The 27,088-nt window shown below is 39.8% G+C and overlaps 2 protein-coding genes across 7 annotated transcripts in view; one reads left to right on the top strand and one right to left on the bottom strand.

The window, feature by feature from the left end:
- Positions 1 to 1,169: 1,169 nt before the first annotated feature.
- Positions 1,170 to 24,357, bottom strand: LOC115793328 (pleckstrin homology domain-containing family A member 1-like). Of its 6 annotated transcripts, XR_004021102.1 has the most exons (15): positions 24,221 to 24,357; positions 15,358 to 15,591; positions 14,116 to 14,172; positions 13,964 to 14,009; positions 10,954 to 11,051; positions 10,498 to 10,629; positions 8,310 to 8,450; positions 7,836 to 7,904; positions 7,209 to 7,273; positions 7,006 to 7,069; positions 6,725 to 6,814; positions 5,450 to 5,523; positions 4,592 to 4,666; positions 3,268 to 3,497; positions 2,992 to 3,128 (listed from the first exon to the last, which is right to left on the bottom strand). XR_004021102.1 is itself a non-coding variant. In XM_030748261.1 (14 exons), the coding sequence occupies exons 2-14, from the start codon at positions 15,496 to 15,498 to the stop codon at positions 2,897 to 2,899; spliced, it is 1,284 nt and encodes a 427-aa protein (XP_030604121.1). In that variant the 5' UTR covers positions 15,499 to 15,591; positions 24,221 to 24,357; the 3' UTR covers positions 2,765 to 2,896. The 6 variants fall into 6 exon arrangements, 4 of the variants coding, with proteins under 4 accessions (XP_030604118.1, XP_030604121.1, XP_030604119.1 ...); XM_030748261.1 differs by lacking the exon at positions 3,268 to 3,497 and having other exon boundaries at positions 2,765 to 3,128; XM_030748259.1 differs by lacking the exons at positions 3,268 to 3,497; positions 4,592 to 4,666 and having other exon boundaries at positions 2,765 to 3,128.
- Positions 24,358 to 26,112: 1,755 nt separating this feature from the next.
- The window catches only part of phactr2 (phosphatase and actin regulator 2), a 48,410-nt gene continuing 47,434 nt past the window's right edge, over positions 26,113 to 27,088 (top strand). The window contains exon 1 of the mRNA XM_030748383.1: positions 26,113 to 26,338. Within this exon, the coding sequence (XP_030604243.1) occupies positions 26,194 to 26,338 (145 nt within the window). The 5' untranslated portion in view covers positions 26,113 to 26,193. The remainder of the gene's footprint in view (positions 26,339 to 27,088) is intronic.

Raw genomic sequence — 27,088 nt, 5'->3', positions numbered from 1 at the left:
CTGTAAATGATTTTGCTTCTTCTAACGACCTGATCTACGCCAAAGCATATACACATACAGTACTCACAACAAACTGCACTATAGAGACCGAAGCCCTGAGTATGCTACAGCTTATCTGGCTGATTAAAGAGCCTTTAAATATTCAGTGTTGCTGCATGACCCAACTCTGTAAATCAATCCACACATGCAATATCAAGCCCAAAGCTGAATATGTAAAGAGCACCTCATTAAGAGATGACAAACAATACTCATATATACACTTAATCCTCAGTGTCGAAGTGAAAATGCCTGCTGTATGTACACTGACTCTACTACAATGCCAAGTTGGCTTACATGTGCATTACTTCTACTCCTCAGTGAAGATGACTGCCTCTTTTCACTCAGCTGTCATGTAGATTAGGATTTTCTCATGAAGTTATGAACAAGGATGTAAATGCCCCACACAAATCATCAAATGTAACTTGCAAATTGCAACTATAAGAGCACATTTTACAGAATTATAACAGAATAAGATTATTACTTTGGATTATGTTTACAATCATTTTGATGCTTTTTTTTATAAAAATGAAAAAAAAAAAAAAAACTGCTGATGCAGGGCTTTTATTTACAGTATGAAATTGATACTTTCAAGAATCCAAAGATTTCTGTTTATTTATTGAAGTTATTTTAATGGCTTTCCTGGTGGGGGGTTAATATTTCTCTAAACATAGAATTAGAGCAAGTAGGGCTCACAGACACACCCCGCTTTGTTTAGGTGGACTTTTGCATGTTTCTTATTATAATTCTTGTCTCGTTCTGTCCGCTCAAACGTCTGATTCATGTGTTTCTTGTGTGTGCTGTTTTGCACTACAAGAACAAAAACCTTTGCAGGCATCCGTGATGGAAACAACTGGTGGTTTATAGAACGCAGTGACATTTTTAATGACAAAGTGAAGATTTTTTCTCTCACCACAAGAGGGCAGAGGAAGCTCTCAGCAATCACATCAAAGACTCAAATCAAGCTGTGACTGTTGCCCAGTTTCTCTCTTTGCAGACTTTGTAAACCTCTCATGTTCCACCACAGATAGATTATACTTTCTGGATAAAGATAAGCACAATACTGAAACCTGAGCACATTTTCAGTGTTTATTTCTTTCAAGTCATCCACATAATAAATAGAGACAATCAAACCAATTACACTAGACTGAAAAGAGGGTGAAATAGCTTGGCTTTGCTGGGTTCTAATACGGCAGGCACTTTAAAAAAAAAAAAAAAAAAAAATTTAGTGTGTATTATTTTGAAGGATTACAGTGGGACATTTTTAAATAACACCGTAAGGCAGCTGCCTGCTACTAGGCTGTCAACACAGAAGTGAACAGGACTAGGACATGCCTAAAAGCATATAAAAAATAAATCTGTTTCTAGACTGCAAATACACAACAACCAAAACATCTGTAGTTAAAAAAAAAAAGACAATCTTAGGAATTATTAAAATCTTAGCATGCAACGAGTGTCTGAGCTTGAGTAGTTTTTCGTTAAACCATGATCTAAAATGTATTCATGGGATCCATTCAGTATGATCTTCAAACTATCAAACACAGGTTTAGGCAATTCATGTAGCACACTCGGACATATCGTTGGGTTTTTTTGTTGTTTTTTGTTTTTAAAATCAACATTAATTACAAAATGCATAGAAGCATAGTCCCGGCTGTCTTCTTGTTCACTTAAAATGCTGTTGCTCCTTTTTAAGCCATCATCAAAAGTCCACAAAGTCCAGTCAAGTGTAAAGAGTGAGCTGGGTCGTGACATGGTGCACATGCTGTTAAAGCTTTCAGGTTATTTTTCTCTTATACGTCTGCACAGCACTTTTGACTTTACTACCAGATGTGGATTAACGGCTAAAACTATTTATTGTAGATTTACACGCAAGTGTAGTTTATCCTGTCAGTAACAAATGATGACTCAGTCAACCAAAAAACTTGTTGAGGACAAAGCTGCAAACAGAACAGACCTTAACCCTCCCGTATATTTAGAAACAAAGAGATTCAAGTCCGTGGCTTGGCCACTGTTAAAAAGCAGACAAAACACATTTTGCCTTGCATAATTATACACATTGGATTGTACATAACTATTTCCATTTTAATTTTTTCTTTCAGTCTAGCCCAGTCCAGAATTGTTGACTTATAATTTGCATTAAAGCGAGGATTTGATCTACAACTTGGCCTGCTCCAAAACATTAACACTGGCCACAGCAGACAAATCCAGTGTTAGAATAATGAGTATGAATGGATCACACAGTTTAGTACGTACGTCTGAGAGGTGACAAAATGCCACTCCTCGGTTTGAACACTATTTTAGACGTGAGGAATTAGCTAGCACCCTTAAAAGCTCTCTTATCTTCTTGGCACAAAGTGGTTTGCAAAATTCCTCTGCAACTAAATGCTTTTAACACCTCTTTATGCCTTTACAGGTTAAAATAAAGCTGTTATTGAGTGCTAATCGACACAAGTTAAGTAAAAGGTGTAAGTCAATTCTTAGTAAATAACATCATTTTAACTATGACAGCAGGCAGGTGGGGGTGGGGCTGGGGGAGTCTGGGTTTTCTTTGGCACAAGAGTACAGTTCAGGGATGAGCCAGCTTGTTTCTCTTGCACACTGATGGAGTTCCAAAAAGTTTGTGACAGATCTTTGATTGGAAAAATCAAATGTTGCTCACAGGGTTTCTTCTTTATCTGTGGCTCTCAGTCAACATCCAGTTGACTTTTAATATCCAGTTAAACGGGTCAGACCTCGCTCACTGGCAGATCGGCATCCTCTAGGTCCAGGGGTGTTTCAGGCATTTGGGGCTCAAAGTTGCTCCGCCGACGCCACGGTGACTCCTCAGAGGTAGCAACAGTGGTCACGGAAGCTTCGCAGGTCACTTTGCCAGGCGTGTTTCCTGCAGGGACAGGCGTGCTGGTGTGTGGCTGTGACTGGGGCGTGGCAGCAGGCTCATGAAATGCTCGCTGTCCCACGCCAAGCTGTGAGCGTGCGCCGCACGTGACAGCACTCCCCCACTCTGGGTTGCATGGTGGCACTGCAGATATGGGCGAGCGAGGGACGGGGGGACCCGTGGGGGTGCGGTAGAAAGTGGAACGGCTGCCGTGTTCCTGCAGCAGAAAAAGGAGGAGGAAAGAAAGAGCGAGAATGGAGGAGACAAGAGGAGTCATCGTTAATAAGAGGAGTCAAATCCTGATGTGTACTTTATGTGAGAAGAGCCAAAGTTAGTTACAGACTCGGAATTAGCACCCGCATTTGAGGCTCGATGCAGCTTGAAGTTGTAGGTGCTCAAGAATGAAGCATTGCTAGAGAATGGAGATGACGGCAGTAGGAGTGGTAGCAGTAGAAGTAGAGGTAGCAGGAAAAGTAGTGTCAGGAGGTTTTAGTTTTGGTAGTCTCAATAGGTTTCAGTAGAAGTTCAAACAGAGTGCAGTGGTTGGTTGTTGCTTATTATTTCACAGCTTTTCAGATTTCAATCTCTGAGAAAAAAACAGAAGCATCAGAAAAAAGAAAAAGAAACTCAGTAGAAATAGTGCAAGCAAAAAGGGTTAGGCAGCAATAGGTGAAATGTAGGTTAGGCAAACACTTTGCAATGCTCTGTAATGCACCAAAATATATACATGTATATGCCACCTTTATAGCTGTAAGATTTTAAACATAGCTTCTTCAAGAAGCTTATTGAGGGTAACGTGACTTTGCAGGCTAGTGCAACTTTCCAACTATCACTTATGTGTCACAAGATTTAAGATCAAAATTGCAGCACAACAATGACAGAAAACCACAGTAAGAGTGACAAGTGTATTAAAAAGGTGCTTTTTGTTGAATCCAAATGTCCAAAATCAAGCTTATGCAGAAATTTAGAGGCACTAGGAGGGAAACTATTAGATAATCTACCAGTATGAAGATTTGGAAAAATAGCAAACTTCACTGTAATACTGATTATCATCCACTGCACGTTTATACAGTTAACCTGTTGCAAACTTGAATTGATTTTTGAGAACATTTAAGAGTCGACCGATAAATACAAAAAAAGTCAGCTGGGATTTTTTTTCCTTTCGACTACCCAAAACAGATTTCCCTAACATCTGTTATGTGTCGTTATTTATGAGTATTTACTAAGACAATATGGCAATGCAATCTAAAAATAATCTTGTTTTATTGTCACAAGTTGTGGATTACTCTTAAACTCTTTATTCCAAACTCGTGTTGCCAACAGGGAAGTTGCAGAGTGCCCTCTGGTGGTCAAACTATGTAACATCAACCATCATATCAGTTGAAGGGTGTTTCTCCTGTCTCTTCTATTCAAATTTTCATTTATTGGCAGTTATAAATGCCAACACTGATATATTGGCCAACAGCTAATATCGGACGATATATCAGCCTGACTGATATCTATTTAAGAGCAAATAAACATGTCACTATGAAAACTGAATTTGTGGCTCTGGACGTGTGGATTCAGCATTAGTGAGTTCTCGTTATACATTCACAACAGTCAGAGATGTGCTTCGGGAAGTCAACATGGAAACAAGGTTTTTATTGCATGGGAACATATGAGAAAGAGAGAAAAACATACAGGCAGCGAACAGGAGGGAGGAGAAGAGACAAGCAGGATGTCACACATCTAAGACAGGTACACAGCTGCAGCAGACTGCAGAGATAACGGAGCATGAAGGGAAGAGAAACAGAAGGTGTGAAAGATGCAGTAGTAAAGACAGCTACAGTCAGGCTTAAAGTATTCATAGCTAAGCTGGTCAGATAGTTCATGCAGTCAGAGTATATTTGTGGATGAATAATTCCAACTTTGCACTGAAATGTCCTTCAGCAACAATGAAAACGTGGGAAAGCTGTGGATGTGAAAAGAGAGACTGCAGGTCTTTGCGATGGTCAGCTTAGAGTCATTTTGTACTGTGCCCCAAAAAAAAAAAAAAAACCTTCCCTTTTTAGCATGTGAAAGACTTGAGGTGTGCTTAATTTGCACTGCCATGCCTGTGACAACAGCCATCACATGCAAGAGAAGCAAGCACACCTTGACTCTTAAAACTCCTGATGCAAGATTTGCATCCATTTAACTGCAAATATTCTAAAAGCAAAAGAAAAAAAAATCTAAACTTTAGCTAAGCTAAGCTTGATAGAAGAGAGCAGCAAAAGAAACAACAACAACAAAAAAAGCAAACGCAATTGAGGGGTGAAGATAAGCAGCTAGAATGAGGATGTGAAAGGAGGAGCAATTGTTGGGTTATCACAGCCATACACAGGGTGTGGTTGGGTCTTAGCAACAAAAAAGAAAAAAGCATCAGATATGCAGTTGGATCTGATCTGTTCTTATTACGTCCACAACCAAAAGGGCCAGCCAATAAGTGAAAAAAGTATTAAAAAGGTGAACCCATAGCTTAAAAAGGTGGGGGGGTGGGATTTAGACGAGCTGACATACGTGCTGCTGCACTCCCCGATTCGGGACGTATACCTCTGTATACAGGGGTTCGACAGCCGTCTGGCCTGCCGCATCTGCAACAACACAGTGCAAAGCAGGATTAGAGCAGATGGGCCATCTGCCCACTGGGAAAGGAGAAGGAACAGACGGAAAGAATGTGAAAGAAAGAAAGGAAGAAATGGATCGAGAGAAGAGGCACAGGGAAGGAAAGACAAGCGAGACAGAAAGAAAGACACAGAAGGCAAGAAAGGAAACTGTAGAGAATCAGACGCTGTGCAGAGAATGACTTCAATCTAACCAAAAGGGACCAAAGGCGGCAGAGGCTTTATTTCATCTGCAGCCGGGAAGTGGTTTATTTCACTGCTCACCTGCCAGATCAAGCTGCCTGACTCCCTGCACGTAGACTGCTGAAAACTAACTAATGCTAAAAGCTAGTGACAGGTGAACTGGTTATCCATTACCTACTTTAGCTAAATCAGTGCAGGGCCATCCCGATGGGACTGGAGCTCAGTGCTAGCCATGAGCTACAATGTCCCCAGTTCATGTCCAGCTGAAGACTTTACATGTTCTCTCTTGCTTTTAATCAAGTGCAAATAGGTTTAATGAAGATATAACACTCTCAAAAAAAATAGTACAAGAAAATCAGTCTTTTGTTGGTGGGCGCTGGTGAAGAAGCATGGGGAACATGCAGAACAGTTCTGAGCAAAGTTCAAGGTGAAAGTTGCAAAAAACAAAAACACACAAAAAAACAACAAAGAATCTTTAAAATATTATAATCAGCTTTTTGGTGAGTTATGCTTTTGTTTATGATTCTTTGCAACCTCACTGCACACATCCCAAAGTCCTATAATGATCCATAGCTCAGGAGTTAGACATGACAAATCTAAGCTACAAAGAACTGAATTTTGTTTTGCCTATGTCACTTCTGGACTATGCAACTACAAAGTAATGTTATTAAAATACTATTATAAAGGCAAATTCATGTGGAAAACACAGCCAAACCGTTTCCGCTATTCTGCATCTGTTTGAAAGGAAGTGAAAAAAAAAGATTGCCATTACAACTGTGTGAGGTCTGGTAAGAATAAGAGAAAAAAAAAAAATGACACAAGTGAAACAACACCTAAGTACCACCATGTCACTCGGTAAGTCTCCAGTTCCACTCATGCAAGACAAAGTCAGGTTTGACGTTATTGTCAATGTTAAGCTTAAATCTAATAGTAGTGACTTATGTTCATTGTAGTAGCTTTGTGTTGTACTGCAGTGGAAGACACTTACTGTGGCAGCTGACCTCCCAGGGCCCCGCTGGGCCACAATGGCCCCTGACACAGCCTTGATCCAGCTGTGCATCTCCTCTGGACTGTCTGCCTAGTGGAGACAGACAAGACAAGAGGCAGAAGGACAGGAAGGAAAGAATGAGAACATAAGGAGTGGAAATCAGGATTAGATGTGATGGGAAGTGAAATGTGCAGCTGGTAAAGATGCAGACAAGACTGAAGGACCAGATTCATCAACATTAGAAAGCAGTAACATTTCTTTCATCACAGAGAGTCATGTACCTGTATGTAAAATGTCCTCGATGTGGTGACAACTTCAAATAGATTATCTCTCATCATGATGTCACTACAATGAAGAAGAAGAAAAAAAAAAGCTGGATCACATTTCTCTCATCTGAATCTTTATCAGGAAAGATAAACACAATCCACCTTGACAAAGACATTTTTTTGCACAATGGAAAAAATGTTGGGACTTGTTAAGATACCTCTGCTTGCACTCCTGGACTTTGTGAACTTCTTTTAGTGGGATCATTCTGAGAGGCTCTTTATCCTAAAAGCAAAGAATTAACTTTTCATAACAAAGGACAAATATTATTTATAATGTATATACACATTTAAAATGCTGTGTCTAATCGGACGAGTAAAAATGAAGCTGAGTTTCTGGCATTATTTTCTTTTTCACGGGGAAAGAAGAAGGCTAACTTTTCAAGAAGTAGCAAAGTGCAAACATTGATGCCTGCAACCCAGCATTTTGATACAGCAGACAGAGAGTCTGTGTCCTTGGGCCCTGTTGATAGCCAAATAGACAGATAAAGTTGTCAAATAAGGGCAGACCCTGACAAGGACAGGGTAAGGGACGTACAGTATTATCCAGAGGACAGTCTGTATGTGTGTACATGAGTGTGTAAGAAAAGCCGGGGGGAAGAAGGCATGATTGGACATGTGAAGTGAAGGCATTGAATTCCACAGGCTATGAATAAAACATGTTGGAACTCGGGATTGTGTTAGCAGATACTTTCCCCCCCTCAGATTCTGAAGGTGAATCAAATTTATGTGTAGCACAAATGAAAACTTTCCGAAAAGCTTCACGTAACTTAATCACAGTTAATTACCAAATCTGACTTGAAGTAACTCATTGAATTCTCTTCCAGAAGGAAATATCGCCGCTTCCAGTTCCTCATCTGGGGAGAAAGAGAAAAAGATACTAGGACTATGGAAACATCTTTTTTCTACTTCTTACACATTTTACTTTGTCTTGAAATTGTCTGGAAGTCTATTATTGTTGAATCTTTTTAAAAAGGTACAGAATTGTACACATCAGAGAAGCTGAATTTCCTCAGACTATCATTTTTTAAAAAAAATATAATGGAGATTAGGATAATGCATTTAATGTATTTTTTGGATGCTGCTTTAACTGCTAGTTTGCCACCGATAATAATGGTACTGGATGTTCACACTAGATGTACCTAATCTTTTTTTTGTAATTGAACATCAGCGAACATGTGAGAGCTAACAGAAGGTCAAATTACATTAAATTTTCAGCTTTTTAGTGAAACTAAAAGCTGGAAACAGTGTCAGATGCTCACCACAGCTCCTTGCTTGACACAGTAACCTGACTTGATGACATTGTGGTCCTGAGTGGGCCTGCCCAGGAAGTAAGGCAGCTGGCTGTGGGAACGCTGCATGGCCTCACGCTCAGCTCTGTCCGCACCATCACTTCCTTCGTGCTGGAGGGTGAAAGACACAAAATACTGTAAACCTGAAGTTTATTTTTAAAAACAACAAATTGATTTGTAAATACCAAGAATTTATTTGTGTGTTGCCACTTCTATGATGACATAAGATCAGCCGCAATCCCAGCTACACTGAATTTTGAGAAGATGTAAGTGCACTCACCGGTCGCTTTGTTAGGTACACCTGTTCAACCATTTGTTTTTTTTTTAATACAAATATATAATCAGTCACGTCAGCATACGTTTAGGCATGGTCAAGACAACCTGCTCAAGTCAAAACAAACATCAGAATGGGGAAGAAAGTTGATTTAAGTGACTTTGAACATGGAATGGCTATTGGTGCCAGACAGGCTGATCTGCGTATTTCAGAAACGGCTGATCTACTGGGATTTTCGTACATAACCATCTCTAGGGTTTACAGAGGATGGTCTGCAAAAGAGAAAATATCCAGTGAGCAACAGTTCTCTGGGGAAAAATGCCTTGCTAATGGCAGTTTTCAGAGGAGACTGCCTGGAGCTGAAAGGAAAACAAAAGTGAATCAAATAACCACTTGTTAGAACCAAGATCTGCAGAAGATCATCTGTGAATGAATAACATGTCCAACCTTGAAGCAGATAGGCTAAAGCAGCACAAGACAACACTGGGTCGACCCCTGTCAGCTAAGAATGGGAAACTGATGCTACAATTAGCCTGACCAAAACTGGACAACAGATTGGAAAAAAAACGCTGTCTAGTCTGATAAGTCTGCTGCGACATTTGGATGGTAGGGTCAGAATTTAGCGTAAATCATGGATCCATCCTACTTTAGATCCATGGTTCAGGCTACCGCTGGTGGTCTAATGGTGTTGGAGTTAATTTTTTGTCACATTTTGGGCTCCTTAGTACCATCTGAGCATTGTTTAAATGTCACAGCCTGAGTATTGTGGTCAACCATATCCATCCCTTTGTCTTCTGATGGCTGCCTCCATGATAACGTGCCATGTCACAAAGCACAAATCATCTCAAACTGGTTTCTTGAATATGACAACAGTTCACTTTACTCATTTGCTCTCCAAATTTGTCAATCTCAATAGAACACCTCTGAGACGTGTTGGAATGGGAGATTCGTAACATGGGTGTGTAGTAGACAAATTTGCATGTGTGATGCTATCGTTTCAATATGGACTAAAATCTGAGGAAAGTTTCTAGCACCTTCTTGTGCCACAAAGAATTATGGCAGTTCTAAAGGTAAACGGGGGTCCAACCTGGTACTAGAAGTACCTAATGAAATGGCCAGTGTATAATTACTGCTTTAAAATTAAAAACTTGTAAATAACATAAGGAAGATTTTTCCACAGATGTTAACATACAATAATATTTTTAATAGCTGCAATTAAGGATTATTTATTTTATCAATAAATTATGGATAAAAGCAGTTATTAAATGTTATTAATCATTTAATAGCTACAATAACAGCTTTGCACACTACAACATAGTGAGATATCAGTTTCTCAAAGCTCAAAGTCAGGTCTTTAAATTGCTTATTTTATCTGAGAGATTATTTACATTCAGGATAAAACTAGAAAAACAGTTCTGCTTGAAGCAGCATGTCTGAAAGCAGCTCTCGTTGGGCACTTTTGTTAGATGAAAACTAATGACCAAAAAGATGGAAATAGCTTGACTAAAATCACTCTAATAGTTTCCTACAGTATAAAAGCAGCATTCTGGGAGTAGTCTGATTTAAAAACAAATGTAAACAGTTTCAAAGCGGGGTAAATAAAGTACATCTTATTGTATTTATCTTACTATCTTACTGATTGGGTCTAAGGACAAAGGTTGGTATATGCCAATATACAGATTACAAACTCCTGTGAGGCAAATTAATGAGACTGTGCCAGAATCAACGATTTAAAGATCTCAGTACTGTATGGGTTTTTAATCATTTAGCACTTGGCATCAATTTGCCACAGCTGTGTTTCCCTGCAGTCGTCTTATTATGTACGCTCTTGTGCGTGCCTGTAAACACAATATGTGGTGCAGTGCACGTATGGATAAAGTTTACCTGTGTTTGGGTGACGATGGGTACTCCTCCAATTATCTCCGTCTTGTAGGAGACTTGTTTTTTGGGCCCTGCAACATCTGGCAAAACCTTTTGGTTCTCTGAATTCTGCTGGCCATCAGACAACTTTGGCACCTTAAAAACATGCACACAGAAGCTTTAGGTAGAAATATCCTCTTTTTCAAAGCTCAAGCCAAACTTTATGTAACTTTATGCATGCAGACTCTGACAAGCCTTTTATCCCCATTTCCCCTCTGTATGCCTAAAACTTCATTGTCCTTTATTCCAGAACTCTGTACAAAGCAACATCCTGTTAGTCACGCTCTGACTAACTTCTATCTAGCTCCTTGAAAGAGGAAGAAATAAAAGTTTTTCCAATTGATAAAACATAAACCAAAAAGAGCAGATTAGAGTAACTGATTCTGAGATGGAGTGTGTGTCTTGTGTTTATAATCTCACAGTGATCTTGGTGGCTTTATTGAGAGCGTTGACCCAGTCTACAAGGTCCTGCTGATCATTGGCCTGCAGGAAGAACTTCCTCATCCCAGCATTGATGACTAAGAGATGATTATATTAAAAAAAAAAAAAAAAAAAAAAAAGTAGTGAGAACAACAGAAAAAGTGAAAACATATTTAGGCCTCCTCTGTCACAATCAGGCTACAATACACCCTCTGATTCATTCTGTGTCTATGAATCACATGCAAATACACATAAAAAGACGTACTTTACAGGATTAAAGTGTGTTTTGGCCTTTCTTGTATGAGTGTCAGAGCACATCCACCACACATTTCTCTGGAAGTGAAAAACAACTGAGCCAAGGGACTCTCCCACACACACACCCAGCAGCATTTTCTCTGCATGGCGATGATGACCCAGCTAGACTCAGCTGTCTCCGTCTGCCACCACCTACCCACGTCTAACCATGACGGGGGGGGGCTCACAGCCACCAACAACCAAATATTCTCACACAGTTTTACAGCCATATGAACATGAGAAAACTCCATTTTCAATCATAAAGAAATTTTTGGGTCAAATGCTGATTAGCTATGGATCAGGATTTTAGGTGCTGAAAGAACTAAAGTCTCTTTTCTCTCTCGCTTTGCCATAAATCCTTCAGTTCTGCAGCTCAAACCGTCCTTGTGTCTCCTCTATTTCCTTCTGACACCGTAGCAATAAATTACATTAAAGCTGGCCTGGTAAATCAGGCGTGGGCGAGCTGTGAAAAGGCAAACTCTGTGGCACAATGAAGATCATTCTTCCCTGTTCTGTGTGTTTAGTCCCATCTTGGACGCCTCACTATATTATTCCACCACTTCCCTATAAAATAAATCTGTTCTCAAGCAGATGACCAGGAGAAAATTACCCAACAGTGTTAAGTTAAAATCTGTCCACTGTTTGTGGGAGAGGTAAACTGCAGTGGTCTTTTTTTGGCGCTGGAATGAAATCTGGGAGAAGGGGTATCAGATTTGACTCATAGTTACACATAACGAAACAATGCATGCTGCTGGGAAATGCAGACAACAGCCAAAGTTCACACAATTGCTCTCAATCTTTCACCATCACACATGAGCTACAAACACGTCCACCATTAATCGCAAAACACCATCAAGTCTGTATTTTTTTTTAACTATAAATAAATTAAACGTCAACATTACTTCACCGTATATCATGTCTTGGCTTGCTTGATACAGGACAAAAGGAGCAACAGGATTCATGGATATCGGACAAAGTTTAAAAATAGCTTCTCACATCTCAGAATCGGGTTCTGATTAGAATGTCGGCATCCTGTCAAAACCTCAACAAGGCAACTGCTGTGTTGATATACACACACGGCGTGGACTTATTGTCACACACTAGTATTTCCTGCTATTGAACTGGACAAAAGAGGAGAGAGGCTAGTAAACAAAATACAAACATGACATAATTCACTCATGCAAAATGAGTTACCTTATTATCTGTTTTTATTTTTACAAATAAATTAATTATGCCGTTACCAGTGGTGAATGTTCATATTAAACATTGTTTTAAATAATGAGGTCAGCATATGGAGAGGTCATCCCTGAGAGTCAAAAGCTTAGGCTGCTCTAAATACTTTCAGACAGTTTTTTTTTCTACTTTTGGTTCTGTAGGAACAATGAAAGGAGATATTGTTAACAGGGTCATCTCAGGCACACAGCTCTGGCTGGGAGGACTGTAGGTCCACACACACACAGCCAATCAGCTGGCTTAAAGGGAGGATGGCCTTAAAGCAAAAGGATAGAAATGCTCATTTCAGAAAGTGGGGGGGAACTCAGGAGTTGTATTGAAGCCCAGAATAAGATAAATAAGGATTATTTTGTACTGTGAATCATGCAAAGGTAATCAGTCTTCTTTTGGCTGCTCCCTTATTCACAAGAGGTCACCACAACAAACAGATCCACGTATTTGATTTGCCTCAGACTTTTTACACCTGGTGGCCTTCCTTACACAACTCTCTCAGGAATTTTGGTCTCCTCCTGGTCTCGAACTCAGGATCTTTTGCACATTAGACAAATGCATTACCCACCACACTATGGAGCCACTAAAGCTACTCCAGTGGAGTCCAAAAATAATAAGCATAATAAGTCCCCTTTAAAGATATTATAATTAGTACTTGACCATTTGTGGTTCTAGAGTAGTTGCACTGAGTTCTTGCATCAGTTTTGGTTTTCTATCACAGGGACTCACGGGCATGCCACAAACAGAGTGATGTGACTCATTTCTGAAGACTGCAGGATCAGTGTGCATCAACATTAGTTGACAGTAACGCCTTTTAAAAACATGCAACACAACAGAAGAAGAGGGCAATTGAAAACTTTAGCAAATGTAGTCAGCAGAAAATATATCATGAAAACTGCCAAGGATGTCTTAATTTAGACTAGCAGGCAAAATTGATGAGATTAAAACCTCAGCAACACATGAAGGACTATTTTAAAATACAAGTGAGATTAAATTTTACTCAGAAAATAGTTAAACGTGGTCAAAAAAAAAAAAAATTAACTGGTGGAGCCTCCTGCATTTTTGTATGTTGACTAAACACAATGTTGAACAAGGCTGCTTGGTCAGTGGTGGAGAAAATATGAGGAAAGTGGTGCTTGACCATGTTAAGAGAGCAGACAAGGACAACAAACAGTTCTCCCTCAGGTTATATTAAGGGTATTCGACTTAGTCAACATGTGATTAAACACACCATGATTGCTCATGTTTTCAAAGCAATGCAGACATTTGTCAAGTTGTATTTTTATTAAGAAGCAAGCTGCTTTCCTGTTTAGTATGAATAATACTGTGAATCATACTGTCCAAGACCCATTAGTTACATCATTGCAAAATATGTTCAAAATCACATTTGACATGCAAGACGTTAAAAAGATGAGTGAAGTCTACAACTGTCAAAAACTATATTTATTATGCTGATTGGAGGAACAGAGTGTGATGATGAGTGTTTTCTTACCAAAGCAGAATTCTGCTTTAGGCCTCAGCTTAGTGGCATCGCTGACCTAAAGGAGGACAAATCCCACAGATGTAACCTTCCAAGCTCCACTAAAAACTGTAAAATATTCCAGCTGTATATAATCTTATAACTTCAGTGGTGATCAGGCTTACCTTAGAGATGTACGTGAGCTTGAGGGAACCAACACAGTCTGTACCAACAGGCAAGTTCTGTGGGAGAATGTGGAGAAGGCAAATACTTGGAATATAAAGGGAGATAAAACTAATGATGCAATTTCACAATACAAGTCCCTGTAAGGCAGGGCCCTTGGCTGTAGAAGACAGAATGTGATTTGGCGTGGGGGGTCAAGTTCTGCAAAGCAAGTCAATATTCTAGAGTAAGTACAGTATACTTTGGCTGCACTCCATCCAATTAATGCCAGTGCCTCGCTGCGTTTCTGAAACTAGGAGATCCAGATTTAACGTCATTAAAATTTAACTTTTTTCAATCTATAAAAAGAAAGGGAGTTACTCAATTATTTATACTTTTTTTCTGCTCTACATCATTTATGAATACTTCATGTAACAGGGCACTTAACAAATACAGCAACTCTAAATCAGATTATGTGCCAGCACAGGACATATTACACTATATAATAAAAAGCGACACTTTGGGGCACAGACACCGATGGCCAACCACTATGATCAGTGCAAATATCACTGTAGTCTTCATGGACGCCTCTCAAAAACAAGATGGCAAAAAGCTAATCCCTCTTGTTTTTTCCCCCCTTTTGTGAATTCGCTGTCCCCTTTCTAATGACTGAACAGATGGAGCTTGCTAGAGTGCTGCAAAACTGCAAGATACACCAACCGCAAGACATGCTGATACTGATGTTGCACATGCATGTTGGTTAACATCAGAGTTAGGCTTTAAGCTGCGCATGTGAGAGTCCTACAGCATCTGCTGTGGGTAAGAAAAGCACCAAACACACCTCCAGCTACAAGTTACTCCCCTGTCGTGCAGCCCACAGACGGCCCTTTCTGAAATGATTTACAGCAGTGTCTGCCAATAGTTACAACAGACACACCAATAGCCCTGAGATACTCTTGCAACTCTAATATGTGCTTCCCAAGTCTGTTAACTAGAATTACATAAAATAAGATCTCCCATCTTTGTAAGGCTGTCTGACTATGGGATCATTTAGCTTGTAATTTTGTCATCATAATATACAGATATCCCTTAGCTATGAGCAGACCACAGTCAGGATACAGGTGCATGAAAGCTAATCATCTATATGATAACTAACGTTAGTTGCATGTAGTTGCCTGCAGACTGCCCAATTTGCCTGTACAGCTACCCAGAGGACGCCTTTCGGTAAAGCTAAGAGCTAAGCTAACACAGCTTTGTGTATTTACCTGTGGGTTGTCCATGAACCACACCAAGCTTCCCTGCTGTGTGTCCAGTATGAAGTAACGGCGCAGGAACTTGCCACTGTTCTCATTTTCCTCAATGTCCAGAAAGCCACAAATGCGGTTCTGTCGGTCCACGTAAGGCATCTCGCCACCGGGACATTCCCTGGCCCGCTTAGGCCGGGAGTGGAGAGAGATGAGCGGACAAGGAGTAAGAAAAAGCGGGACTGGGAGGAATTCCTTAAAGACACATAGAAAAGAGGAAAGAAAGATGCGTAAGGAGGGTGGAAATGGGGAATTTTAAGTTGTCTTTGTGCAAAGTCTTGCTCCCTCTCTCTTTTGCCGTCTGCATCTACTGCATCTATGGTCTCTCTGCCACCTGGATCTTACTAGGCTACAGCCAGTGAGGGGATCATGTGACACAAACCACAACCCCGCCTTTATCCTTTTATATCAGCTTCACCCGTTCTCTCTTCCTCTTTTCTTCCCCCTGTAAAACATATTCTACACTGTCACTCTCTCTTCTACCCACCTCCACCCCCCCACCCCCCACCCCAGCTGAGAAAGTGAGAAAAGAGAGAGAGAGAGAGAGAGAGAGAGAGAGAGAGAGAGAGAGAGACTCTATCTCCTTCCAAATGCTCTCTCATCCGATTTGGCAAGCCTCTGGCCAGCCCCTTCTATCCCCTCCCACCAACCTGCCTCCCTGCCTCCACAGCTAAGCACTGCTTGAGTATTGCCAAAAAAATACCAGTGAGCCTGTCATGTTTGACACACAGGGAGGAAAAAAGAACCCTGGAAGAGCTGTGCAGGAGAGAATGTGCAATATTTAACCTGCTGAGTTCTGCCACATCACTGCCGCTCTCCTTTAACCAACTAAAAAGTAAATGTTTAGACCTACAAGTGTGAATGCGTGGATCTCAATGTCAGCGCTTGCGTGGGTGGGCACAGTGTTACTGTGGGCATATTGTCACATTAGCCTGTTTAAGCTGCTGTCTTTCTGGACCAATCCTACAATATGCGAGATGAGTCTGTGGAAGGCCGAGATAAAGACGCTCTTTCTCCAGAACATTATAAGCACTGTGTGGGTGGATGAGGGCAAAGAAGGGACAAAAGGCCCGTTTGTTGGGCATGCAGTCTAGGCTGTGAGCATCTCAGTTAGTTTCTGGATCTACCCATAAAATCTGCATCTACCCATAAAAGCTTCTGAGTCATCCTACTTGACATACAGGCTTAGAGAAAGGAGCAGCACTATCAGAGGCGACCATCTCAACACTACATACACACCGACTGTCATATGAGAGAGGTTTCTGTGGAGTCTGGTGACACTGTAAATGAAGTACTCTGCAAAAGTTCAGCTGATGGCATTTTAGTGATCCAGAAAAGAGTTTGAGAAATAAAATCCTGATAAAGATAACAGGCAAACATGTACAGACCTAAAAATCAGAATGGAAAAGGGGGCATATTTTCAGAAGTCTTAAAATATTTATGCCAGCTAGACAAACACTGTACCAGCATACAATTTTGTACAAAAACACATGAAATAAAGAAAAAAAAATTCAATATGGACTACAGCTTTGTTGGCTATGTACTAAGTGCGACATAAGGCATAACTAATGCTTTTTTTTTTTTTTAAATCGTGCAATAACAATATAAAATAAATAAAATGGGTTGCCTGTAGAGACAATCCCTCAGAACGATCACAGCATCTCCCTTTATTCTCCAGCACAAGAGGAATCTTTGAGTAAGAAAACACTGTCTGGTGAAGCCCTGGCAAGTGCCACATTAAAACATGTTAACATCAGCAGAAACATAAGAATGAAAAAATAAACAAATATGGAGTAAAGTCCAGGATAGTTTATCAATCCTATGTGACCATAAAAGCAAAGCAATTTTGACTCAAAGAAAATCTTTGCTAGCCTTTCCTCTCAACTAACCGAGGCCATCCAAACACAGTGAAGCATGTAGAGAAAAAACAAACACGAAGCCAAAATATGATAACAAGAACGTAAAAGATCACAACAGACAAAGTGGGTCTGCATCAGTATGGTTTATGCTGGTAATACGGGCACAGTGAAGCTACAGCCTCAGTCTCAGGTTTGTAGCTGCTTGTACACTTAAACATACAAAGAAAACGCAGACACAGTAAAATCACATTATTTTGTTTAGTCTGTGGAAGAACTTGGTAGGTGTTTGAGAGAATCCAGTTTTCCTGTGCTCTCAAACACTATCACAGCATTAACTTTCAATTCAAGGTGAATAAAATTATTTCATCCCTAACAAGTGGTGCCAGGCACAACTAACCCAGCCCCCGGCAGACGTTTTAGCTGATTTGAAGATCTGTCCGTCTCACAAACTCCAAACATTGAATTACAGAGATAACAGATAGGTCCTATTATCCATGCCCATAATTTTCCATGGTTTAAAAAGTTAATATAAAATAACTTTCATTTTATGAATGTAAATGGATTTTCCCCATGTTAAATTCATGTGGCCTGCAAATCCAGAATCTGGATTGGCTCAGTTTCAATTTTAAACCAAATTTAAGCATGAAAAGAAAAACACTGTCAACAGCAAATGCTCTTCCTCCTGGCAGCAGAATCTTTAGGTGGCACAAATCCCCTGGAACTACAAGTTCTAGGACACATAATTACCAAGTCAATGGGGTGCACATGAGCTTTAGTGACTTGCAAATGGCTAAGTAAGAACCAGGAATAAGAAATGCTAAAATCATAACAAATATAAACCACTAAGAATACTCTCACTCTCTGTGAGGGCATTATTACGGTAAGAACTAAGTCATCTGATGCATCTAGGTATGAATTTGAACTTGCTAGGTCACATCATTCTTGAGTTGTTACGTTCACACGATGTTCAGAAAATTTGACCTCTGACTTTGACTTTTAGCTCAAAGTTGCCAAGACTCAAACTGATCCGAGATTTTTAGTAGCTGCATCTCTGGTGTGAACTGAACCTCTTACCTCATGTCATTCGAGTTATCGCGTTCACAAGATTTTCAGAAAAACTTGACCCAATTATGGAAAAAATTTAATCAGGTGATTTAAGGGTCATTGGCCATCTTTTGAGCAAACTTGGTATGAATCAGACTGCTAGTTTTGCTGTACTATTGTTAACAAACAAACAAACAGGGCTGCAACGATTCATTAAGTAACTCAATTAAACAAAATTACGACACAAATTGCTTTGATTCTTTGTTTAACCCACAAAGCTGTTACTAAGATGGTGATCTCAGGTGGAGTGAAATAACATTTTTCTAGCATCCAAAACTGCAGCAGTTGTTCCTGTAATCACCATTAAAATGTTTACTGGGAAAAAGCTGGAACGAGTCCTTCATCAAAGCACCTGTTCAACAAACTCCAACGTGAAGAAAACAGAACTTTGTAGCTCCTCCCATCCACCGCCATTTGTTTTACAAAGCAAAAATGTGCAGTAAAGCAACAGAAGTTAAAATAAAATATGCAGATGAACTGTTAACTTAGTCTGATACGATGCTTAAATCACCCAGCTCGCTGAAGGCAGCTGTCCTGCTTTCTATCACAGCAATACATGGAGCAAGCAGGGGTGAAACTAAAGGGGGGCACGAAGTGTACTAGAACATTTATTTTAAGGCTTTAGAAACATTATTTTGTGGATTTAGATTCATATAGAATATAAATAAAATATTCACATTTAAAAATATACTTTTCCCCACCCATAGTCCAGTAAAAATATACATGGTCCATTAAAACTTTGAGCCACTGACCTGGGGCTGTTGGTTTGGACACTAAATTATTATCAGCATTAACTATTAACAAATGATTATTTGTTAATAATTATTAACATCAGAACACCATACACACAAAAACACATGCACCTGAACACACAACCAAACTACCTCATCCAGGAGATACAATACTGTCAGAATTCTTTTTTTTTTCCAAGAGTACAGCGTAAAGGCCATTTTATTTTATGCATTAGTTTAGGTTGAATGTATAACTCACTGTATGCAACATTACTGCACTTTTGATTATTTATTTTGCAGTTAAGCATGCGCAGATCAGTTGCTGGCTAGAACCCTGAATGAGCAGTTCATTTTAAAAGATCTGTATTTTTTCTCTTTTGAATAAGACAAAGGTTTTTATCTGATTATTAGTTGATGGAATAATTGATAGAATACCTGATTACTAAAATAATCTACAGATGCAGCCCTACAAACAAACAAACAAACAGATAAAACATACCAAAAACAATATCTGTTCCCCCCCTCCAGGGGCAGGGTAACAAAACCTAAAGATTGTAACATTTAATAAGACTTGATAAATAACTGTAATAACTGTATCTGTGAAAGACAGTATTTCTTTCTGTTCTATTAAAAAAAAAAAATGCTGTGGGAAACCCAGTATACAAGACAGGTGACCGCCAGCAACTAAGCAATTAGACATGTTTGTGCACTTGCTTCTGTTTGCAAAGTTGCTGAAAAGGTTGCTATTGACCAGTTGGTAGAATACCTGAAAAAACACAACCTACTCCACCCTATTTTAATGCTAACAACCAAAGTTAGGGCAATTTTAGACAGAGGAGGGGTACTGGGATGAGTGCTTTTGGATTCAGCACTTTGGTCAGTGCTTACTGTTTTAAAGTGCTATATAAATAAATTGGCTTGGCTTGGCATAAAGTTTTTAGATTACAACATAATCATAACTGCATTAAACTGGGAAAAAGGCTAGGTTGTGTCACACTCAGTGTGTCTGGGTCAATAGCATGCTGTCATTGTAAAAAGGGAGTGGGAGGGAGGGTTCCAGGATCAATACTGGGGCCACTGCTATTCAGCTTGTGCATCAATGATGTTCCATCTGTATGTGATGATGCAGAAGTGCTGAGCTATGCAGACGAACAAGTAATTTTCAGACATGGAAAAGAAGCAGAGCATGTAGCTGTTAAGTTGTTACATACAAGGTTTCACATTGGCTTAAATCTAACACTGAATATTGAGAAATCTGCTACAATGGGCATTGCTAAATCTTGTTGGTTAAATAAAAAGTGTAGTTATACATCTAGGTGTTATTTCAGATCACATCAAGAAGACGAGTAATAGCAAGACATATCACTCACAAAGTATCCAGGATGTACCTGAATACAATCATACTTCCTGTTATCTACTACTGTATTGCTTGTTGGTCTCAAGTGAGACAACCTCAAAACCAATGAGATCATTTCCTTAGAAAACACAGCAAATATTCAATTTTAATAATTAATTAATAACTTTGTACTCAGATGTTCGTTTTGTCTTTAAGGAATTTCACAATGCTGCACCTCTGCCATTAAAATGAACTTTGCTCAGAACAGGGGAACAGAACTTCAAGGTCAACTGTTCCCAGTTTAGAGTTCTTATTGAGTTCTTTATAATCATAAAGACATAAAACAACAAATAATCTTCCCTTAGGGTCTGTTAATAAACATCAAATATTTGTCAAAAGACTATAAAGTAACTACTTAACAGTCTGTCTGTTATTATTTTAGGTTAGACGCAATGCCACCGTTTTTAAAGTCAACGCGTTGTTCATCAACATTAGAGCCAATAAGTGCAGCTTTGAAACAAACTCCATTTGGACTTATTCTTTCAAACTTTGTGGCTCAAATTATTCTGTCTTGAGAAAATATACTTGATAGACTTGGTTACAAGTTATACTGAAGCATCTCTGCCCCCTTTTCTTCATCCTCCATTAGTTTTTACTGTTGCTGAAAGCAGTGACAGAGTCCAACACACTTATGCTACTTGGCTAACTTCAGAGAGGGCTATTCAGTAGATTAATTTAGCAAATTTGCAGGTATTGGTGTTAGAAACAGTTAACATTTGACAAATTTGACAATACTCATATCATGCATTAAAATGAAAACGGTATCCTGGTGCCCAGCAGTAACAAAAAAACATTGTTAGACTATTTTGTAAATTAGCTGATTAAACACATCTACAGGTCAACTGTCAGCTGGGTCAACATGGAGCAAACACAGACAGTAACAATATAGATTGGATGCTAACAGTGCTAGCCCAAGTTCAAATGAGGACAAGTAATAATGCTACCTGTGCTGCTCCACCACTATCAGACAGGGCTCAGACAGGGCTACATCCCTAACATCTGCAGAGGAAAAGGGTGCATGACTATTGATTAAAATTAGCACTGTCCTAACATACACTTAAGACTATTTAAAACTTGCTTTCAGCACATGACAAGGAGAACAGCTTTATGCAAATGAATCTGAACTATCTGGGTTTTCAGAAGCAATGTATTGCTTTAGGTCAAGGATGGCTGCATAACATTTAGGACAACAATTTACCAGCACTGGCATCAATTAAAATCTTAATTATATTAAATGACTAGTATGTCTAGTACCGACTACTGGCAATAGCAATGCTTAGTTGTCTAGTTCATGCACAACCTTACTTCAAGTAGGGCATTTTTCACTTCAGTTTTATTCAAAGTGCGTGTTTGACTTCTTCAGATGTGTATATATTTCACTAGTGGGAATCACAACCTCAGTTAGTTTGACAATGGGTTTTTTTTTTTTTATAAACAGAATGGCAGATAGAATAAAGATAGATCTAGGCCTGATACTGAAGTTTGGGGAAGGCCTCAGGGAGGACTGGTGGCAGCTCCCACACCAGGCAGATCCCCAAAGAAAGCATCCCCAGAAGCAGTGATGACTGACCATTACGAGGATCTTGAAGACTGTTATGAATGTATCACTGTTTGGCTTGCAATGACCAGTGGACCATGACTTTGATCAAGTGGTCAGGGATCCCTTTGTGTGAAGCAGATGTAACTGCACCAATACGGAAAGAATGGCTGGAGAAGAGATCAAGAGAAATTCTGGACACTGAGAGGACATGATGGAAGTGTGCGAGGAAGCAGAATCTGGTAGCAACGTGGCCAGTGTCAGTGGTGAACAGAGGGTCTGGGATTTCTGAAGATGGAAGTAATAGGTCAGTGGTTCCTAAGCACTCAGGGGTGAGTTTGTCTTCAAACAGAATATGGACATGGCCTGACTGGTTAGTTTTACTTTGTTTGAGAGAGAAGGTGAGGCAATCTGCTGAGATTAAGTGAAGGTCATTGATGCAGGGATGAAGATATGGACTAAATTGGTCTCTCTCTCTCTCTCTCTCTCTCTCTCTCTCTCTCTCTCTCTCTTTATATATATATATATATATATATATATAAAAATAAAAAACTGCTTTTTACCTTTGGTTGCTCCCTTGTAACAAGGGCTCACTAGAGCGCATAGTTATACACTGGATGCCATTCCCTATATATGGCAAATATAGAAAGTAACAGAATAACAGTAATTTAACACGTCATAATTAATTCATGTTGTGTGGCTGTACGATTTGTGCTTAGCAGTGTGTAGTCCTTGCATGAGTAGGTAGGTTTGTGTCCAGGGCCAGTGGTCATGATAATCTGTACATGTTCAAAAGGATCCAAGGAAGTAAATCTCTGAATGTTTTCCTTATAGGGCACGTGTAATTGTTCAGAGAAAAGCCCTGCACACATGGCAGGCAGTGATCGGTAACCCAGCCTCTAGTAGTATTTTTAGGTTTCTCTAGCAAGAATTCAAAAACAGATCATTGCCAGGACACTTATTAATGCAAAAATTATCTCTGGGCTCACAGAGCAAGGATTTCTGTGTAATGATTATGACTGTAAAGTGAACTTAGGAAAGGTACAGGGAAACACTAAAATAAACTGTAGACAGTGATAATCTGAATACAGTGAACATATGCAAGTTTAAAGGTCAGTCTCTTAAGACTGTGTGATAATAGCCAACTTCTTTCTAGGTCAGATATTTCCCAGGTAGACTGCCTCTTTACATTTGCTGGAAGGCTTCATTAGCACAACCAATGTCACGAGATACGCAAGTCATAAGTCAACAGTTTGAAGTGGACAGTCAGTATTTTGTTTTCATGGTACTAAACCACCGCGGTACCATCTAAAGTAACACAGCAGCTGGAAATAGCAACTGCAGACCAGAAAGTTTATGCTGTCTGTACTGCTGATGTCAAGGAGACTGCAGCAGTAATGTATGTGGATTCAGAAAGCAACACATGAAAGAAACAATGGTAGGGGATTAAAGGTAATCTAAGGAAAGGGGTAGGGGACTCAGCTGGCTTCCCTGTGGGTCAAAGGTGGGACAGGCCATTCCAGTTCAACTAAAATAAACAATTTCTGGTCAGAAAGCTTTACTCTGAATGGAGCCTGTAAAGCCAACAGGTTTGACTGGGTTGGCCTTCATAGTTACTTGGTCAGCCAGGGTCCTCTACACCACAGAAATACCCTACTGTGGGTTTTTCTATTTCCAAAACATGGCAAAATGAAGATGTTCAGTGGGTTTAGTCTACTAGCTGACTCCTGAGATTCTAATCCAAAGGACTTAGGAAACAACAGTCCATAATTCAAGCGTAAATATAACATCACAACCACAAACTGTTCGCTAACGTTGGGTATTTCAGCTTACCACAACACGCCGAAAACGGCTGTGTTAGCAGCATCAGCAGCTGTGGCTCTCTGGCCTCAACTTAACTGGGAGCGATATGGCTCACGTTAGCTTGCAGTTAGCATGCCATAAACTTGAGAAATGATTCGCGAAACAGCAAGCATTCTAATAATTCACCAGCTAAAACTACCCTTTTTGTACTGCACGACCGTTTTTAACCGACTGGAAATAAGAAGTTTTGTCACACACGTTAACCTAACCCACAGCTAACACTGGCGACTCCTGCTAGCCCGCTTTGTTAAATATTAAACTGACAACTTGAAGTACATGAAACAACGAAGTTAGTAGCTTAATTAATTTCGTTTAACGGCCCATGTCGGCTCACCCGAGTCTTCCCTCCTGTAAGTGCTGCGTTGAGCGGCCGTGGATCTCGGTTGTTGTTCAGTCTGTCTGTGCCTCAGCCCATCTCCCTCTGATCCAGGACGGGGCTCCAACACTGCTACTGCCGAGCGAGGACCTCACATCGTCTATTATGAAGATGCTCACTCTGACGCTTAAAAACCATAGCTAACTAGCGAGAGCCATCCATCCATCCATTCTCTTCCGCTTATCCTTGTTCAGGGTCGCGGGGAGCTAGCGAGACATTTTATTTTAATCTAAATCCTTGTTTGACAGGGGCATATTACAGTACAAACACAACACTTTTTAAAGACATCTCAACATGCATCAAAGTCATACGACTATTTATTTTATTTTATTTTTTACAAATTTATAAAGACTAAAACTCAAAACTTAGTTTGGATCAGGCTTTTACGCCAGTATGGATACTGATATCTGTTTAGTTTGATTGCAATCTGCTCAGTTTGCAGATGTCCCTCTTATGTGGTACTGCACAGCTTTTTTACTCCTTGTCTTCCTGTCTCACATCATGAGACAATGTTCTGCCCCTTGTCTGGCTCTGCAGGACATTCACATTTCTGAAGACTGGCTTTTACCCAGTGCATGTCAAGAGAAGGCTTTTTTTTTTATGACAGTCTAATGAAGGTTAGCCTGTCTAATGCTATGTCCATCAAGTCACAGTTGCAAGTTACCAAAAAGTCACAAGCTTAGCAGATTTTGGTGGATATGATGGAAACTATCACAAAGAAAATGAAGAGGCAGTAGATAGTGAGAAATTGAGTTGTTTCCTTTTTTTTTTTTTTTTTGCTGGTTATTTTTAGTTTCATACAGGAGAAAATATGCTGTGAATTGAAACGCCAATTTTAGCCAATTTTGTGCGTCAAAATTGGCCAAAATAAAATACAAGAATTGTCAGATATGTCCCACTTTGTCTCAAACAAACACCGTGTTTGTCCCACATTTAGTTTGCTGGGATCTGGTCAGCCTAGTGGTATTTAAAAGTTATCCATATATTTGGTGCTCGAAAAATGAGAGCAGAGTGAAAGGTCATCATGCATGAATCTGAAAATTGAAGCACTGGGTGTCAACCCGATGTCAACCCGGACGGAAAGCACCAGAGTAATGATTTAGCGACATCTAGCGATTAAAGGCTGCATCCACTGAGGCCTGTGTATGGTGTTGAACTGGCATTTTTAATTGCGTAACGTTTATTTAGAAATCCACTGAAATCTTTCTTCATGCAAAAGTACCTCGTGCTATCTATTTTTTAAAATAATAACTAGCCCTGTTTACTGCTACTGTCTGTCCAACATATTTGAACATTCTATTCTCCACTGATCACAATATTTTATGCATTTATTCTTCTTCATTGATAAATAGACATTTGTATGTATGTGCGCGTTTCTTTTCAGAAAATACATGCAACTTTCAGGTCCTGCATTCAGATGCAGATTCAGTGAGTGTCTTGGCATTATGTATAACTGCAGTGGAGATACGAAATGTGTTCCAGTGCATTAAATATATTTATTTTGCACCTATACAGCCTTAAGTTGCAGCAAAGACGAGTGTGATGCAAATACACGTAGCAGTATACACTGATTGCACCAGCACTAGGATGTTAGAAAATGTGCGGTTAAAGTCATGCTTAAACTCTATCTTAAAATCTTGAAAATGAAAAGGGCTTGAGCAGTGAGTGGGATAATGGGTAGGCAGCCACCACTGCCTTTCACAATTGTTCTTAGTCATAACAGCAAGTCGACCTGCTTGCAGAGGCAGATGATGGGCGTGAACAAATACAGGAACACGTACTGTCTGCGGTGGAAGAAAACTTTGAAGAGGAGGAGGGGAAGGGCTGGCGGGCTGTTGATGTTCATCAGGTTCAATTGAGGTTTCTCGCTTTCTCTTCACTGTGAACTTGTTACTCCTCTCGACCGTCGCGGGCTGACGGACAAGGTGACCATGGCCCAGGAGGAGGAGGAGGGGGATACCTACCGGCAGCTGAAGCTTTTCCCTCAGTTGTGGCCCCGTTACAGGTTCCGCTCTCAAAGTGACACCTCCGGATTTCGGGCCAGAGTGTTGTTCAAACTCCGGGGAGCCCGCTCAGGTAGGAAAGATCTCTCACGAGTGGGCCCAAAAAACTGAAGATAGAGGCTGAATAAGCAAAAGAAAAAAAAAAAGTTTTCACCCATCTTTCTTTTCATCACCAATTTAAGTTTTGCAAGTTATACTAGTTACTTTTTGCTAGACAACATCTCCAAATTGCTTCCTGTGACTTCCTGTTCTCCTGCTTCAAAATAGTTCCCCCTCTCTCTTCCTCTTACTTTTAGGTCTGGATGTCAAAAATAAGCAAGTAGAGAAGCTGTTGTTTTTACTTAATTCTGCTTTCTTGTTTGTGCAACGTTGCTCATAGAGCACTGTAATTACATGAGTAATTCACTGCTCTACTGTGACACACCTGTAATTCATCACCATACAGTAGTTGCACCTTTTTTTTTTAAGTTACGCAATAAATTGCATGGAGAACATCTTTGTCAAGTCAAGTTGCGACACATAAATCACATTAAATACACCAGTAACTGAAAGATTCAAAGTATACAATAACAATATGATCACAAGGACAGTAATATATTTAGTTATTAGGTGTCAGAAGGTCTAAGATCAAGCACTTTTATTTAAAATGTAAAGAGAGTGTTAAAATGATGCAGTGTGAGACCTCAGCCACTGTGTTAACCGACTATGTGTCCTCTTTGACTTTTGTAAATGTCACTGTCACAGTTTTGCTGCCTGAAACCTGTGGCTTGCAGGCTTATGGCTTGAACCACTTCCTGTCAATCATCTCTACACTGTTTGAGCT

This window comes from Archocentrus centrarchus, chromosome 15, assembly GCF_007364275.1.
Source record: "Archocentrus centrarchus isolate MPI-CPG fArcCen1 chromosome 15, fArcCen1, whole genome shotgun sequence".
NCBI classification, from domain to species: Eukaryota; Metazoa; Chordata; class Actinopteri; order Cichliformes; family Cichlidae; genus Archocentrus; species Archocentrus centrarchus.
Note: the sequence above shows the minus strand (reverse complement) of the source record. Positions and strands in the feature narration are given on the sequence as shown.

Coding starts and splice junctions, on each gene's coding strand:
- LOC115793328 (XM_030748261.1), bottom strand. CDS start 15,498: ATGCCTTACGTGGACCGACAGAACCGCATTTGTGGCTTTCTGGACATT. Junction 14,173..15,357: donor GGTTCATGGACAACCCACAG/GTAAATACACAA, acceptor ATTCTCCCACAG/AACTTGCCTGTTGGTACAGA. Junction 7,274..7,835: donor GTTACTTCAAGTCAGATTTG/GTAATTAACTGT, acceptor CTTTGCTTTTAG/GATAAAGAGCCTCTCAGAAT.